Source organism: Vigna radiata, chromosome 5 (assembly GCF_000741045.1).
Source record: "Vigna radiata var. radiata cultivar VC1973A chromosome 5, Vradiata_ver6, whole genome shotgun sequence".
NCBI lineage: Eukaryota > Viridiplantae > Streptophyta > Magnoliopsida > Fabales > Fabaceae > Vigna > Vigna radiata.
In genome coordinates, this window is record NC_028355.1 from 1,093,561 (window position 1) to 1,111,861 (window position 18,301).

Sequence of the window (18,301 nt, forward strand, 5' to 3'; positions counted from 1 at the left end):
TTAGGCATTATATATAAAAATCTATCATCGATTGCTTCAGTTCAGTTATTATATAGTTCCGTTGAGGATTTAACGTGATAATTCTGCCTCTCATTGTCATGTCTATAGTTTGTGCAACAAATATGACAATTAAATCAATTAAGAAATCGTTGGCGAATTATCATTAGTTTCATTCTTGTGAAATATGTTTTACATAAAAGCACAACTGCAGCACAGGAACAAAATGTCCCGTTGATCAAAGAGAGTAGAAAGAATGGGACTGGCGAGGAAGAAATAACACCTTAACCTTGAAACTATGCCTCATCGTATAATTCACTCTGTACAGCAATACACAACCTACTGCACTCTACAAACACTATACACCACACACAAGTTGTATCCAATAACCAATACATGTATAATTATTTCAATTTTCAAGAAATACCCAAACAAATTCTTCAACTCTATAATGGTCATTACTAAGACATCGTCAGATGTGAAGGATCATTTGTCAAAATATGCCTATTAGACAATAATGCAACGACCTTTCAAACACATACCTTACACGAAAAATTTCGCCGGTTGCCCCAGTCATTCTCTTCCTCATTCAGCTTTCAGTCTCAAGATCTCCTTTGCTGTCCTACGCCGGAAGTAAGGCATGTTTCCCTACAATGAAAACGAGTATTTCAATTCTCAAACAAAATAAATATTTCTTAGAGTTTAATTGCAATTAGTCTCACAGGTATTGCAGCTTTACAATTTTAGTTCTTCAAATTTCCAATTATATCAGCTGGATCTTCCATACATCTTAAACAATCTTAGTTCCTTAGGTTCTAATGAATCAATTGGGTCTTTCAAATATCAAAATTCAGTTGTAATTTTCTCAGAACTTAAGTCACATAATATTGATGCTCGAGGGACCTAATTAACGCAATTAGAATCAGATGGGCTAAACACACTGCAGTAACTAGGGGACCCAGTTGACACAATGGAAATCTGAATAATTATAATTGTACAATTATGATATCTGAACGATAAAATGTAATAAAACAATACAAAACTTTATACGCTATCTCATGAGACACGAAATAAGCATCATTGAATTTTTGGTGCCGGTTGGGTTTAAATATTTGAAGAAATATTGTTTAGTTTTCTTTACTTTAACTTTGAAAAAAAAAAACCGTTCTTTCTTGAAATTTAAGTTTGAATCAATCATGCTAAAAAAAGTTCTGGGCATGGTACTATCATACTAGGATTTTGTCATGTCATGCACCATATGCAAATATCACCAATTTTAACAGATTGAAAATATTTCAGGCAATTAATTAAAGCAAATATATAACACAGGTGAATGACCACTAGGTTATTGACCTGGAGAGATTTAAAGCAAATAATTTCCATTACTTGATAAATACAAGTTAGATATAAACTTGAGAAAAAGAAAAATAACTTAACAAAATATACAGAAAATAAAAACACTTGTTTAGCATATTTGAAATGCCTAATTAAATGAAATGCTCCAAGTCCCTACCTGGTCAAAATATAGCTCCAGGCCCCTGCTATAAAAGTCCACATATTTGATCATAAACACCCCACAATCACACCTGTTTAGATACAAAAAAAAAAAGTTCAAAAAGCATTCACCAAAAACTTCTGCTAGCTTGAACCGTTCATATCTGTAACAGATACTGTAAACTTGGGGTGTGCCAAGCCAAAGAAGAAAAATAAGGAATAAAAATGGAAAACTCTTAATGTCACAATCTTACATTGTCGTTCTTTTGAAATTCAAATTAGAGAAGTTCATCCGCAGAAATACATATAAAAAATATAAAAAATGCAGAAACCTTGTCCACCGAAACCATATTAAGATCGAGTTTCACTTTCCCAAATTAATCATTTTCCTAATAAAAGAACACTCTAAGCATTTTCATACTATCGACGACGACTGATCAGTTACTACCACCAATAATTGACCTTTTAGAGGAACATAAGACCTAAACTTCCATGAAATAAGGCCCTGAGAAATAGGCTTAAAACCAATATATTTCACTTAATAATTTTATTAATCATTCAATAAAGAAACTTTTGTCCCTCTTATTACTCTAATCAGTACATTTTTCTTATGCACATTTGCTATAGTATCTCCTCAATAAAATTTTAGTTTATATTTAAAGTTGTATTGAAAATATACTCATTATACAAGAGAAGAAGTTCAAGCAAATAAGAAATAAATTTATATGCTTAAGGTAGTTTGTTCACAAAAACCTATTAGGCTATTTATCTGTGAAAGACGGCATACTTGTGGGTTTCTTATTTTAAAAAATGTGTAAAGGCCTACACTTCACTGCATACATCTTCTGTTTTGAAAATCTGGGGGGAAATTCAATAAACTAAACGATCCTATAGAGTGATTTGCAGATCAGAGTACAAACCCATTTTTCTGAACAGGAAGGTCTTTCACAAATTCTTTTTCCCAGGTATAAACACCAATATCTTGTCCATTCTTGTCATTTACTTCATCCGCAAAATATTTAGCCTGACAGACATTAATGAAAAATAATAAGTAACTTAACAACAGCCAATTGTCAAATAAACTCATCTTTCCTCAGTTATCACAAAGTAAAGACATAAATATTAAATTTCAAAACTTAGTCACTAAAGCTTAAACTAAAGACAGCACTTGCTACAATGGCTACCTCTGGTGTTTTAAGTGTAAGGCACCAAAGGCTAGACAAAAGCCTGTACCTGACCAAAGCAGCGTGTTAAAAGATTTAAAAACCAACAAGATAAATTGACAATGCGAGTAAACACAGTTTCCATGTCACAACTAAATTTGTTACTTATACTACATTGAATGTATATGTGACACCCTTAAGAAATAGATTTGTGTCTACAGTGTATACAATTATAAATCAATTACCTAAATGTTTAAATTCATATTCCACATACAAACATGTAGTGTACACAAATTTAAGTAATAATCAAAGTTTAATTTCTATGAGTAGTTCAATTTCTAATTTATATTTATTTCCCAATTTTATCTATTAATTTCTTTTGATTTCCCTCTATGTTGATTTCAAGCAAAGCCTTTAAAACAGTTGGCGTTCTAGTTTGTAATATATAAGTTTTCGATTTCTTATTTTCCTTGCTTAAACCAACGAAGAATATTCAATCATTTCTTGTAGTCGTTAACAAGTAAACTTCTTTACTTTCTTTTCTAATCCACTGTTTTATTATTAATTACTAAACCAAGGTATTGCAGATGCATGTTTGATCTTTGATCTATTCATATGTTGCCAACATCTGACACATTAATTATAATTTTGTTTGAGGTTTGAAGGACGTACTTTACCACTTTCCAAAGCCAATAAGAAAACGTAGAAGGAACTTAGATGGTGGATTGGCATTCAGTTGGAAGCAACTAAATAACAAACACCAGTAAATAGACCAACAAGATTTTAAACCCATCAAACATACCATAATTTCGCTTGGAGTCAAGAAGAAGTTGACAATACAGCTAATTTGGTTTGTTTTGAAATTAAACAGAAATCTACCCACAAGCAATGGATGGCCTATTGAGATATAGACAATTTTCCTTTAACTTAACCTTAGGTGACTTGTTGTCTATAATATGAAATAAAATACATCAGCACAAAATTTCCAACTATTGAAAATTAAAATGAAAGGCAAAGTCCAAACTAAAGTAGGAATGGAACTTCAAATCTATTGATATAATTTAAACATGTCTTCCTCATCAAACCTTGATTGAGAACTTAATCAAATCACACACTTTATTGATGTAGATGGGGTTCAATCAAATCACTCTAGCTCCAAAACACCTCACATTGCAAAAAGCACAGTAAAAGGACAAAAATAAAATAAACAAAACAAACCACAAGTTTGGGTTTTCATGAAAAAATATTAAATAATAAAATAAAAAATAGTTCCTACTTTGGTTATAATTAGCATAATAGATCTTGGAATACGGAATTTACAGTTAAATTACTTGAAAAAAAAATTTACCAGCTTTTCTAGCACAGATCTATCCTCTCCTTTCATTGAGTCAAGATACTGCAATTTCTTATCTTTATTATTGATGACTGCCAAGCACCAATGTATCTCTTGATGGATAGGTACAAATATCTGGTAATAACAATAAATCAGGTGAAAGTTCAGTACAAAAATTCAATCAAATTTGCTAGAAGCAAAAATGAAAAATTAGTTCCAACATAATTACTTTATCACATTCAAGTAAACTATATCCCAATTTCCGTTGGCTTGTCCATCTTCTGACAGATTTGAAATCATAACCATTTGGGCCACTTATTAACTGCAATAACATTCAAAATAATAAACATAAGTGTCTGGTCAATATGACTAAATTACAAATATAATAAAATACATATGATATTAAGACAATCTATTTTTTTCATCTGTGCTTTGGTTCATTATAATATTAATAAGTACCAAAAATAAAGGAATTGCTAATCAGAAGCACTATGATATTGATAGAGTTGCACCTTGGTAGCAATGGCCAAAAGTTCGAATCTCAAAAGAGCCTTTTCACATACAAGTAATATAAAAGTAAATGAAAGAAAGAATGTAACAAAACACATCCGAAAGGACATAAACAGAGAGAGAGATCTTAGTTCCAGTGTGCAAGTTAGCTGGAAACTCCACTAGAGTGTCATGGGTTGGCCACAAGCACACTTGGGAGCTCTAGGTCAGGTAGTAGGCATCAGAGAGAAAAGAAATCCACATCATTTAGCATTTAAAACATGTGAGCAGAAAATAAGACCAGATACATAGAAAGGAAGCACATTTTCTTTCCCTTATATCAAAGGTTCTATTTCTTTTCCATTTACCTTCAATAAAATATCTCTATTTCCCACTATCTCTTCTAGTTCGTCTCCCTTTACTTCTTTCCCTCATAACAAACATCCCTTCAATGGGTTAAAAGGAGAAATAGGGATGGGTGTCATATCTAAGCCACTATGCAAATAATGAGTATCTGCAGGCTACCTTTTTCTTCTACGTACAAATGTATACATGTTTGTATGTTTGTACATAGCACAATATATACAGTTTTAGAGTATCAATCAACTATCGGTATATAAACATAAAAATTTCTAGTTTGAAACAAGATTCAAATGTTAATAATTTCTAGGTCAACAGAAACCAATGCTTCAAGAGGAGAGAAATCCCCCCTCGCCATGGTAATCAATCATATGAAAGCAGAATTGTTTTTCTACCTCAACAATAAATAATCACGTGAAGAGTTATCCTACCTTTTTGTAGAAAAAGGTATTGAAAAAATGACATTTCAGAAATTTATGTGACTGTCTTTGTTCCCTCTCCTTCAGCAAAGCTAAATACAAATTTATCACCTGCACAATAAAGGTACATGATCTATCACCGAATTTCATGGTACCAAAATTTCAAATCATGATATAGTTAGATACTAAATTCTTCTCTACTTCAGCAACTCAACAAAGGGATAAACGAATAATAACGCATACAAGTCTACCTCATCATTTAACCATCCAGTTGACCTAAGGCATTGAAACTTTTCTCCCGTAATCTCAATATTAGAATTCTCATGGGTAACCAAGATTTTCCAACTGCAAAAGCAATGAGCTTACATTACAGATTATACTCAACCTCCCACATATAGCCAAATCATAAATTCATACCGGTTGGCAGAGAAGGCACGCTCAACCTCATCTTCTTCCTCACTACTAAGAGCAACAAATGGTTCTTTCAGCGCTTCTGATTCCTGTAAATCATAGCAACACACAGGATAAATTGACACTAACATTTAACCTGCCTCTCATTCCTCAACCAACCACACCAACTCAACTAACACATTAGTACTAAAACTTAAAATATCTTCCGTATTAGGTTTCAATTTTGTATTTCCTATTTCCTATTTCCACTAATAACAAGAACCAGTTGTCACACTTTACGTCCTTCAATTTTCCAAAATTCACACTAAAAATGGAGAAAAAAAAAATCCGTAAACCAGAAACAAAAATACAAACAAGAACTGACATTCTTATTCCTACGGAATTATGATAAAAATTAACCACTCCCATAAACAAAACACACCCCACAAAAGATTATATGTTGCTAAATGCTAAATAAGTAATCATAAAAACCTCCAATTCCTTCTTCGGCCTCAACAAATTAAAATGGTCCCTGCGCTTCTCGTTCAGGTCAATCTCAAAATTCAGCCTCTGGAATGTGCCATTTCTCCTCCCAACATCCTCAAGCAACTTCTTATACGCAAGAACACTTTCAACATCAAGCTGCGTCTCAGAACCCCACAACTCCCCTCTACTCGCTACCTTCAATTCCGCATTCCTCAGCTCCGAATCAAACGATAACGTCGACTGCGACTGCCGCTGAACCCCAAACTTGCCACCGTCATCATGCAGCTCTTCCACACTCGAATCCGCACAAGGCTCATCACTCTCCGCGTCCACTACAATCACCTCCTTTCCCTTCTCCACCACTGACCTACACTTCTCCAACGCCGAACGCTTCGCCTTCTCGAACTTGGCGATCAGAACGTTCCCCATGGCATCGCCAGCGCGACTGCTAACCCTAGCAGAGAGTAAAAATTTTGTCCGCCGACACGGTGCGTGAACCTCCCTCGCGAACGGCGCGTTAACCTGCGGATACCTGGAGAGTCGCGCGATGGCGCTGGCGGCGGACGGAACGGGTTTGGTAGATAATTTGGAGCGTTTACGGGAGGAATCTGAATTAGTGAGGTTTACGTTCATGCATTCTTCGGTGCGCTTGCGGTTGGGGGTCATCGCACCCATTGATTGCTCGAATTGGAAACGCACAGTGATTGAAGCATGTCCACCGCGTGAATTTGGGGAATTAGGGTTTCTTCTGCTGAAAATCTAAAACCCTAAACAATTTTAGCGGGTATAGGCAGTGACTGTGAGTGAGAGTGAGAATAGTTCGGGTTCGTTTGAACGAAGGGAGTTTTTGTCGTTTTTTGAAAATAAGGATATTAAATTATTATTTAATTTTTTTATCTTCTCGAATTATAGATAATCTAGCACAAAATTCAAAATTTATCTTTTTATCTTCTTGTAAAAGTAAGGAATTCAGTTCTTAAAATAATTATATGTAATAAATATATAAATTCGAGTATAAATTACACATAAATATTTTTCTTATTACTCATAGCTTGATATTAAAAATTCATCGAATTTTGATTATAAACTTTCAATTTGATTTTTTTTCTTAACATGTTTTTGTTAAAAATAAACATTTATAATGCAATTAAAAATCAATTGATATTTGATACCTTCAAATGGTAATTTAAAATAACCTAATGTAGACTATGACAGAAATTGTATAATGTCAGTATTATTATGTAATTTATTCATTAAAATTAAAAATTAAATCATGAGTGTAATATTACAAATTTATTTAAATACCAAAGAGGTAATTTAAGCATGTAAAAAATATATTAGAAAATTAGATTTTGGTGAATTTATAGTTTATTATAAAAGATAAAACATTTTAAAAAATACTCTTGTTTTTTAAGATTAAAATAGTAATTTTCAACTATTTTAATGAGATAAAAAAAATTAAAAATTATAATGTATTGAACATTTCCTTGGAATTTATATTTTAACGTAACTTACGTGCTTTGGTTTTCCATAAAAATGAGCGTCCTCACCCTTGTATAATTATATAATAATTACTTTTTAATATTTTTTATTATTAATTACATTAATAATTGATAATATTGTCAAATGTGTAGTTATAGTATTTGTTTCACTTTATTTTATTGATTATCCTCTCAAACGATAAACAATTTTTTAATAAGATTATATTTAAAATTTATATTTATTATAGTTTTTATATTGCCGCAAGATTTTTAACTTAAAGATGTAACTCATTTTTTCATAAGAACTTAGATACTGAATATTTTTTTCAGAATCAAAATAGGTTTAAATAATACTTTCATTGTATACGTAATCTTTTTTTTGTTAATTATAATTTTCTAAAACTTATATATTACTCCCTTCTTCTTTTCCATTTTTGTGTTTTTAGTGATGAAAGAAACTTATGTATCCATTACTTTTAACTTTAGCCTTCAAAAAGGGGGAACGAGTACACACATGAAAAAAAGAAATTATTAATAATTGTGTTGGAAGTCCCACGTAAACTAGAGATAAGGCTATTTAAGTGTATATAAGTGGGTGCAAACCTCTTCCTACAAGCTGGTTTCGTGAAGTTAAATTAGACTTAAACTCTACTTTTAACATGCTTTCATAGACATGATTGGAGCCTATCCTAGCACTTTTGTGGGGTTACCAATATTTATGACCCAATAATTAAAAAAATAAATCTTATTGCATACTATCCTAGTCAAATTATTAAACTAGGGAATGGATACAACTTAAACAACCTCAAAAATATTGATTCACCAGACTCATGTGTTCCAAACTGAGTACAACAATTATACTTGTCAGAATCTAAGCCTATATTTATGCAGATCTATTGGAGTACTCCTTAACCAATGCTGCAAAAAGTGAAGGCCTTTCTAGCAAACGTGATGGCTTGTCATATTCTTTTGAAAGCCCTGTCAAAAATTCAATCACCCAAATCACGGTTACACTATTGCCTAACTGGAGAAAATTTGTGTTGAAATTGTAAAAATACTGGCAATGGTGGAAGAAACTGCACATTATATGAATTTTGTAGTTGTAGTTAGGCCATGTTGGTATAATTACCTGCATCAATGACTAAAACTTTGTCACAGTCCATGACTGTAGGTATTCTGTGAGCAATGCTGATAATTGTACGATCTGCAAAATCCTCTCTGATGATTTTCTGTATTACAGCATCAGTTTGTGAATCAACAGATGCTGTTGCCTCATCCATGAACAGTATTTTGCTGCGTTTTAGCATGATCCTTCCCAAGCACAGAAGCTGTCTTTGCCCCACACTCCAATTGTCTCCACCATCCACCACTGGCAGATCAAATAAAATACACTATGCATATCAGTTCATATTTTCACCAATGTCAGAACTCTTGGGTTTGGAATAAACTTAGATTAATTAGCCGGAGTCTTATGAATAGTTAATGTATTAGTTATTAGAGTCTTATAAGTAGTTAATAGATGTTTTTGTCTGTTTATTAGTATCAACAATCAAAAAACATGTTGTCTATAAATTGTATTGTTGATTGCATGAATAAGGCAACATCAACATAGCTGAATCAATTTATTCACAGAGTAATATCTCAAGCAATGCTTTCTAGACATATTGGACCAACTAAACTATTAAAAGGAGATTTGTGAGAGGAGTTAACACCTGAAGCCTCGAGTTTCTCAGGTTTTGCAGCCACCACATCTTTCAGTTGGCAACGTTCTAGGCTCTGCAGAAACAAAATTAAGAAGCTAGTTATTAGTTTTGAGAATCTCAAATAACAATTAACTGAAGTTGAACTCATGTTTTCATGCAACTGGTCAGCTTTTTCCCCTTCTGTATTGCACAACTACATTTTCAACTAGTACTAGAAGTTAGATACAGTTGATCAGACACTTTTGTTGTTGTTGTTGTAACTGTTGCTATCTAAACAAAACTGAAGCTTCACCTCGGAAACCAACATGTTTTGTTCTTTCAAAAAATGACAGGACTATGCACTCCAACAAACATAGATGCATGTTTCTTCTCTGAATTATATACCTTCCAGATTTCTTCTTCTGAATACAGTCCAAGGGGATCAATGTTGCTTCGTACTGTTCCTTGAAAGAGAACAGGATCTTGAGGGATAATTCCAAATCGAGATCTCAGATCATGAAGGCCAACAGTACAAATATTGATCCCATCAATAATTATTTTCCCAGCTGAAGGCTCAATCAACCTAAATAACACTTGAATGAGGGTTGATTTCCCACTCCCTGTTCGACCAACAACACCAATCTTTTCTCCTCCTTGAATGGTGAGAGAGATTCCTTTGAGAATCAGAGGAGTATTTGGCCGATACCGAACCTGTTCACCACCATTTAACAACAAAGGTTATGTATGAAGTAGTTACTGAATCACAAGGGTCATTGAATGTGACTACTATGTTATGTACCTGCAAATTGTTTAACTCAATGCAGCCAAGGCTGGGCCAATTATTAGGAGGAGAGCTATCAGCTATTTTCCATGGTGCTTCTGAGGGAAGGTTGGTGAACTGCTTTATTCTCTCGACTGAAACCATTTTGTTCTCGACACTGCAACTCATTGTTATAGTCAATGACAAAATACTGCTGAGTGATAAACCATAGGACAAAGACAAACCAACATATTCTGAAACAAAAGGAATAATCCTTGGTCATGCACGAGATCTCATAAATAAGTACTTGTTTGCTATAAAACAAAATCCAATGTAGGAGATGAAGGATGTAGTAGTGTGGTGTACCTGGCCTCACGATAGCACTTGGGAGAAAGATCATAAAAACAGTGCTAATGCTAAGGAAAACCACTCCCATGTAGTCCAAGCGAAAACCAAGCCATTCATTGGCCCCGTTGTTGTGGAAATCCATTCTCAGACTAGCATTGACTTTATCAATATTTTCTTGGCAAAATTCGTTCTGTTTTCCGAAGCCACGAATGGTTATAACACCAGCAATGGATTCTGAAAAGTGGTGAATCACAGGAGCTTTGGTGATAGAATCAAGGCGAGTCAATTCCCGAGATGATGCAAGGTAATATTGCTGCAAACCAGAGCTAGCAAGTGTCAAAATGCACTGAATATTTTGTTTTACTAGTAATCACAACTTCCTAAGAACTCTGCACTATCTATTCACAAATATCAACAAAACTCCATCATACTTTTTGTATCATAACATTGTAGAGGCTAGAATTGAAATAAGAATGAGTAGACAAATCATACCCGATACCAGTTATTAAAATAGAACAGTGGGATTAAGAGGAAGACCGTTTCCCAAGCATTTTGGCATGTTACAAGCAGGATGCTGATCACTGATAAGTATGAAATGATTACGAAATTCACTAGCATTGGAATTGATATGTCAAGCCAAAGTATATCGGTGGATACCTAAACATTTCACAACACAGTAAGTCCAAGCATGATCCTTTAAAGAATATGCTAGCTTATGCAGTTTACTAGCAAAAGTTAACGTGAAATATGGCGTTAAAACTCACACGACTCAAAATTCTGCCAGAGGGAGTGGTGTCAAAGAATGACATTGGTGCATGCAGGATGCTTTGAAGCATTCCACTGAAGAAGCTTTGAGATGTCTTTAGACCCCAATAAGTGAATAAGATTGATCTTGCCATCACAACAACAGCTACACCAACTGCTATGCAAGCATACACGGTGATGAATGTAGCAGGAGCAAAGTTAGTGCCTTCTGCAGTTCCAATTGCTAGCCAGTAATCACCCGCCAAGAAGGACAACATCCATGCTATAGACAACGCCAGCATCAGTACAACACCCCACCACCCAAATGCTTCAGTGAAGTAGTGTTTGTACACTTTAAGACTCACATGACCAGTTTCTCTTTCCTCATCTTCAATGAGCTTTGCAGAGGTGTTAGCTGACTTAGCCTGATTTTGAGGTTGCTTTTCACCTGCTTTTTCCTTTTCTTTTGAAGGGAGTTGAGCCAGTTTCGGAGACTGAGTCGAATCATCACCACCTTTATCGCTAGACTCTACAATCTCCATAGAGGATTCATGAGCAGCCACAAGTGCACCAAAATCCAGGCCTGCATTGAGAAGTTCATCATACTTCCCACTTTGCACGATTCTCCCTTCTTTCATCACCTTGATGATGGTATCAAAAACAAGAAAATGTTCTCAGTTGAAAGAATTAGACTATTAGAGGTGAAAATAGTTGAGAGTGAGTGAACAACACCATTAACAGAAGAACACTTCGGAGTAAGAGAATTGTCTTTACACACGTACCATAATACAGTCAACGTTATGCAAGAAGTCAACTTGGTGGGTTACAAGTAAAATGGTCTTGTTTTTTAGAGCCCCCATGATACATTCCTGGAACAAGGTGGAGAAATTAGAAACTTCGTTACTGCAATTGTATTGTAAAAGGAAATGTATTTATGATGGAAGCCAAAATATGCTGATCGATTCATTGGATATGGCAAAACCTTTCATGGTTTATGTGCATTTGCTATACATAGATACTTTGTTCTTCCTTTTCTTATTGCATGAAAAACATTACATCAGTAGAAACCATAAATCAAAAAACGTTAAAGGAAATGAAGCTAGTGAGCAATATTTTTTGTTCTTTACTTACCTTGAAAATGAATGACCCAGTTTGTGCATCAACAGCACTGAATACATCATCAAGGAGATAGATGTCACAGTCTTGGTATACAGCTCTGGCAAGTTGTATACGTTGCTTCTGGCCACCACTGAGGTTAATACCCCTTTCTCCAATCTCAGTTTTGTCTCCATATTCCATCATTTCAAGATCCTTTTCTAGGCAACACACTCTTATAGCTTCTTCGTACTTCTCTTTGTTCATTGGTAAACCAAACAATACGTTGTCTTGGATGGTTGCATTCTGAATCCACGATGTCTGTGCTACATAGGCTATTGACCCACAAACTGTAACCTATAAGATTAAAGAAAAAAAAAAAAGCAATGATGACAACTTTGAACAATACAAGTAAATTTTCATTTGCTAGAACATTCAGAAATCAACAAAACACATTTAAGCACATCTATTCCTACTAGGATATCATATTATAAATATAAGTCAATGCAACGAACACAACATTTATGTAGTAATGAGCATGCACATAATGAGTCAAACCAGAGTAAGTACATACCTTTCCTGATATCTTGATCATTTCCCCTAACAAAGAAGCCAGTAACGAAGACTTGCCTGACCCAACTGTTCCCACAACAGCAGCATGTTCTCCTCTCTTGATCTCCAACTCTTCAACTTTCAGAGCCACATTTGCATCCGCATCATCCCAGGAGAATTCCCCGTTTTTGATCTCCACAGCGGTGTCACCATCACATCCATCCAATCTCTCCACTGCACCCTCATCCATTTCCTTGCTCATCATGAACTCATCCAACCTCCCAAGAGATATCATCGCTTGGGAAATCAATATGAGAGCCTGAGGGAAGGTCCTCACAGGCTCTTGCAAAATCTTGATCACTGAAGTGATTGTGAACACTGTGCCAGTGTTCAGAGGAACACCCTGAAGAACAGAAGCTCCAAATGTGAGAACACATACCAACAAAGGAGCAGACGTCAGAACCGCCATGTTAAGGGCAAAGTAGTACAAGAACTTTCCAATCCAACCGTGTTCGGCTTCGCGAAACTGCTGAATCTTGTTCCCAAAGTACTCCTCCCACGCTTGGAACTTGATGACACGCATGTTGTTAAGCAACTCATTCGTGGCCTTCATCCTAAGGTCACGGCCCTTCATTATCCTGAACTGGAATGTATTGCTCCTCTTGGTGCGAATGAGAGTGAAAACAAACACCAAACTGGCTCCAAGAAGCGCTGCAAACGCTGACACGCCTATACTGCTGTAGATAAGTGCCAAAGCTGCAGTTACTTGTAGTGGCATCAACCATATGGGATGAAACTGCAACATCAAATCTGAGAGCTGTTGTGCATCAACGGCCATGTGGTTCACAATCTGGCCAGCGCCATGAGACTGCCTCGAAGAACTTGAAAGCCTTAAACCCTTCTTGTACACGGAAGTTATGATGCTGGAACGGATTAACATGCCTAGTTTCTGAGAGTTGAAGTTGAATTGGTGCACAGCGAGGACCTCGACTGATTTTGCAAAAAACAGGATCAGAATAAGAATAAGTCCTTCAAGAGGGGTGCTGTCTTTCCTTGCGCTGAAGTCAACGAAACTCTGAATAAGCATTGGACCAACGTACATAACCGCAAGTCTTACAACTGCAAGGAAGCCAGTGAAAGCTATGCGCTTCCAAAAGCATCTAAACAAGGTGACACCAACCGGGTGCTTGCTGTTTTCCTCTTCCTTCGGCCAATTGCTTTCGAAAAGCTCTGACATCTTTTCTGCTCGGAAATCCAGAGGAAGAGAAGGCACATCATCGAGCTTGAGGGGTGTTTGGTACCCTTTGTTCAGCAAAGGGTTAATCCAAAGCCACACTATTTTGGAAAAAATCGAAGAATGAGCATAAGGACTCAAATTTCTCTCATTGGAAAGGCACTGATATGCTGTCACTTCATCAGAAGTTCTAATCACCTGAATCCCCGTTACTCCTTTCATTGCTACAACGAAAAGGAACGCAGAAAATGGGAGATTAACCAAAGAAAACACGTCATCCACTCTCAAACTAAGCTCCAACCTCGCTCCATCCACAACCACAAAGCGAACAACAGCCGAAATGGCAAAAAGGCATGAAACCACCATGTTTGCAATCCAATACATTCTCAGCGATAAAGGGTGCTCCGAAGCTTTGAACTTGTTCTCGTGAACCAACAGGATCACAACCAGTATGTTGGCCACAGCTTGAAAGAGCCGAAAGAGTGCCTCTATGACTACCCATGAAGAAAGACTGGTTTGAAAGGCCAATACGCCAAGAACAGTATAAGCTGCGAGCAAAAGGGTGGTGACGAAGAAGGTTAGTTTGAACCAGAAGGTGACTTTATAGTGAGAGCGTTTCTCCTGCAAAAGGGGTTTAGTAATAGAAGAGGAAGAGGTGTGACGGGAAGTGAGTCTAGAATAGAGTTTAACAGCTGCAAAGGCTAAGACAATGAGCAAGAAGATAAAATCAAAAACAGATAGAAGAAGTCGTTGAGGACAGGGTGATAGAAGAAGAAACCTTAACCACTGAACTACAAGAAAAGCAGTAGGAGAAGATGAATCTATGCCAAGAGTGGAACATGAAGGTGAAGTGAGCCAAGAAGGTGGAGAGGAAGAAGACATGTTAAAATGAAGCATTTGAAAGCGTGGTGACATTGTTATAATAGAAGATTTTGAGTTCAGTTGATCATGGTGGTGATGGTGAAGAGGAATGGCGGTGAGAAATATGGTGACTTGGGTATGATATGGAAAGTGCTGTGTGAAACGAGGTGCATTTTTTTCCTTGCTTGCTGATTAAAAAAAGGTTCCATGCGAACCACGCATCTACCTCAAACAACATCGTGGATTTTGAGGATCAGGTGAGGTCCACCAACTAGCTTCCAAGTATTTGTGTGAACAGGACATGTGGAAATAATGATACACTGACAATATATTGTAATAATATTTGAATATGTAAATAATGTTTAAATGTGGTAAAAGAAATGTTGTTTAATAAGTATTATTGTCTTGGTTTATATTAATATTTATCATTTTTATTATAATTGATTGTAAAATAATTTTAGACTAATTACAAAATAATACGTAAATGATGTTAGAATATTATAAAAAATATCATCAAAGTATTACTATTTTTTTACTATATTTAATTAAATAAAACTTTTAATTAATTTTTATTTAACGTTTCAAAACATATATTATGTGTAAGACTAAAAATTAATAAATAACATCTTATAATAAATAAAATAATATACTCAACATACATAAATCTTATTAAATAGATTCTAATTTATTTGATATCAAATAACAGCGTATTTAAAATTTGATATTTTTGTCTTTAATTTAAGGGTTAAATATGTTTTTAGTTACTATATTTTAGGAAGATTTTGGTTTTAGTCCATTTTCAAATAAAGGTACAATTTAGTTTTTCAAGTGTAGAAAACTCTAGTTTTAATCATTTTTATTAAATTTGTTATAATGAAACATGGTTGAAACAACAAATAAAATTTAAAAAAAAATTGGTAAGAATAATTAAAATCAGAATTTTCTAAAATTGAAGGACTAAATTGTCTCTTAGTTTAAAAATTGACTAAAACCAAAATCGCCTCAAAGTATAAGGACTAAAAACATATTTAATCCTGTAAGGTTTTGTAAAGGATCAAGATTTTATATATCTGCTAATTTAAAAATTGACATAAATTATTATAGATTTTTTTGGTTTCAGTATAAAAAAATTATATTCAGTTTTGAATATGTAATAAAAAAATCCATTTTGAAAAATAACTAATAATTATAAAGAAAGTTAACATGATGTTACGAAGCAAGATAAATTCGGAGACCAAATTCCTCACTTGATATTGATGTTTCCATAATATTCAATATCTATAAAATTCTAATCAAAATTGGAATAAAAAGTTGACTTTACTTTCGTTCTAGAATTAATGAATTTTCATTCTTAAAATGAGGACAGTAAGGGAAAGAAAAAATAAAAAGTAGAAAATCGATTAATTAGAAATAAAAAATAAAAATAACTGCCACTGTATCTCAAATTTTGTAATGTGACAAGACAACTCTGATTAAATGAATATGATCATAATTGTTTAGTACTAAAATATCAATTAATTTGAAATAAAAAGAGTATATGTTTAATAGAAATTAACGGGGAATCATAAACTTAACAATACGAAATTATCTAATAACTCTTTTCGGTTTATTATTTATTTAGTCTTTATAAGTATGTCAAACTTATTTTTTTATTTAATCATTTTAATATTTATAAATACTATTTTAATCTCTTCTAATTTTTATATACGTTACCTTTAATCCTTTTATACCCTATGTGTATCATTTTTTACGTTTTCATCCCTGAAATTGAAGGGTTAATTTTTTAAACAATATGCTTAAAAAAATAATGTTTAAATGGAAAATCTAAAAAGTATAGTTGTTCTCATAACCTGTCTTACCTGCAGAATCTATATTAAAAATTCGTCCCGGATTAATATAAAAGCTATAGTCACGTGCACTGAATTAAATTTTTTTTTTCATATAAAAAATAAGATAATAATATTCTGACAATTTTTTTATAACATTTTAATATTATTTATCTATAATTAGTGTTTTTATTATTATTATTATTAATTAGCGAATAATTTTTAACTTAAAAATTATAAAAAAGTTGTAAAAATATTATCTACAAAATATTAATAATTGTTGTTTACTTTTTTCACTGTTTTGTGTTACTGCTTATTGTCACGTGCCATGCACCTGGTCCTCCATTTCTTTTTTATTTAAGGATACCTTTCGTATTAAATTCTTATGACATAATAAACTAATACACTTACATAACACTATATAATTAAATAATACAAAACCTAACACACTTACATAACGTATTTATTAATTAAGACTAATAATTTAATGCATTATTCCATGAATATTTTACTGAAGAAATATACTAATATAAGTTCATGCAGATGTTACAGAGTTGTAACTTATTTTCTTCTATAAGTATTCATACAATTTATACAAATAAGAGTTCAATTTTTCTTGAGAAGTTTAATAGCCACGAGGTTAGTAAAAACCACAATTTAAAAAAAAAATCAATCATGACTTTAAAATAAATATTAAAATTTTATAACTAAACAGTAGTGTAAACTGAGACAAAAATAATTTATTTTTTTATAATTAAATAGTTTTATTTTTATTATAATTGTAACAAAATCTAACTAAAAGAAAGGCTAAATTTTTTTAACAGGATAAATATTTTGATTTATATGATATAAAATAATGTTATCTTTAATCATTATAAAATTACCGAGACATTTATAAATATTTTTGAATGATCTAACAACTTATCCAACAAAATTTAATAAAACAAAATCTAATATCATATAAAAAAATGATTTAAATTTAACTTACTTTGAGGATACTGATTTAAAAGATGAAAATTATAATATGAACCCATTCTATAAATTCGAAACGTATAGGAAACCATAAACAAAAAATGGCAAATAATTGATTATGAGTTACGAAAAGTTTGAGTTGGTTTCACATATCACAAAAAGGACAATAATAATTGTACCTACTTCTTTTATATTTTTTAATATTTCAAAACACTCAAAGTATCATATTTAAATATGGGTTAAATATGTTTTTAGTCCTTATACTTTCAGGTGATTTTGGTTTTAGTTCATTTTCAAATTATGATACAATTTAGTCCTTCAACTTTAGAAAACTCTGGTTTTAGTCCTTTTTACCAAATTTTTTTAACTTTATTTGTTGTTTCAAGCACGTTTTATTATAGCATTTGGATTGTTTACCCTGTTTGACACATTTTTACTTCAATGTTAACTGAGAAACGCGTATGAAACAACAAATAAAGTTAAAAAAATTTGGTAAAAAAGACTAAAACCAGAGTTTTCTAAAGTTAAAGGACTAAATTGTACCATAGTTTGAAAATGGACTAAAACCAAAATCGCCTCAAAGTATAGGGACTAAAAACATATTTAACCCTTGAA

At 33.2% G+C, this 18,301-nt stretch overlaps 2 protein-coding genes across 6 annotated transcripts; both read right to left on the reverse strand.

The window, feature by feature from the left end:
* Positions 1 to 267: 267 nt before the first annotated feature.
* Positions 268 to 6,957, reverse strand: LOC106762860 (ubiquitin-like-specific protease ESD4). Of its 3 annotated transcripts, none has more exons than XM_014646950.2 (9): positions 6,138 to 6,957; positions 5,673 to 5,755; positions 5,507 to 5,600; positions 5,268 to 5,366; positions 4,217 to 4,309; positions 4,003 to 4,122; positions 2,412 to 2,515; positions 1,511 to 1,583; positions 268 to 645 (listed from the first exon to the last, which is right to left on the reverse strand). In XM_014646950.2, exons 1-9 carry the CDS (start codon positions 6,804 to 6,806, stop codon positions 583 to 585), a joined length of 1,398 nt encoding a protein of 465 aa, XP_014502436.1. In that variant the 5' UTR covers positions 6,807 to 6,957; the 3' UTR covers positions 268 to 582. The 3 variants fall into 3 exon arrangements, 1 of the variants encoding a protein (XP_014502436.1); XR_002667681.1 differs by lacking the exon at positions 268 to 645 and adding an exon at positions 2,676 to 2,718 and having other exon boundaries at positions 1,563 to 1,583; XR_002667680.1 differs by lacking the exon at positions 268 to 645 and adding an exon at positions 2,676 to 2,724 and having other exon boundaries at positions 1,563 to 1,583.
* Positions 6,958 to 8,339: 1,382 nt separating this feature from the next.
* On the reverse strand, positions 8,340 to 15,075 carry LOC106762025 (ABC transporter C family member 14). Of its 3 annotated transcripts, XM_014645705.2 has the most exons (11): positions 12,816 to 15,068; positions 12,278 to 12,598; positions 11,929 to 12,015; positions 11,167 to 11,787; positions 10,895 to 11,059; positions 10,421 to 10,715; positions 10,094 to 10,308; positions 9,700 to 10,005; positions 9,325 to 9,388; positions 8,742 to 8,981; positions 8,340 to 8,590 (listed from the first exon to the last, which is right to left on the reverse strand). In XM_014645705.2, exons 1-11 carry the CDS (start codon positions 14,940 to 14,942, stop codon positions 8,496 to 8,498), a joined length of 4,536 nt encoding a protein of 1,511 aa, XP_014501191.1. In that variant the 5' UTR covers positions 14,943 to 15,068; the 3' UTR covers positions 8,340 to 8,495. The 3 variants fall into 3 exon arrangements, 2 of the variants coding, with proteins under 2 accessions (XP_014501191.1, XP_022636112.1); XM_022780391.1 differs by lacking the exon at positions 10,895 to 11,059 and having other exon boundaries at positions 12,816 to 15,070; XR_002667682.1 differs by lacking the exons at positions 8,340 to 8,590; positions 8,742 to 8,981; positions 9,325 to 9,388 and having other exon boundaries at positions 9,865 to 10,005; positions 10,094 to 10,232; positions 12,816 to 15,075.
* Between the last annotated feature and the right edge of the window lie 3,226 nt (positions 15,076 to 18,301).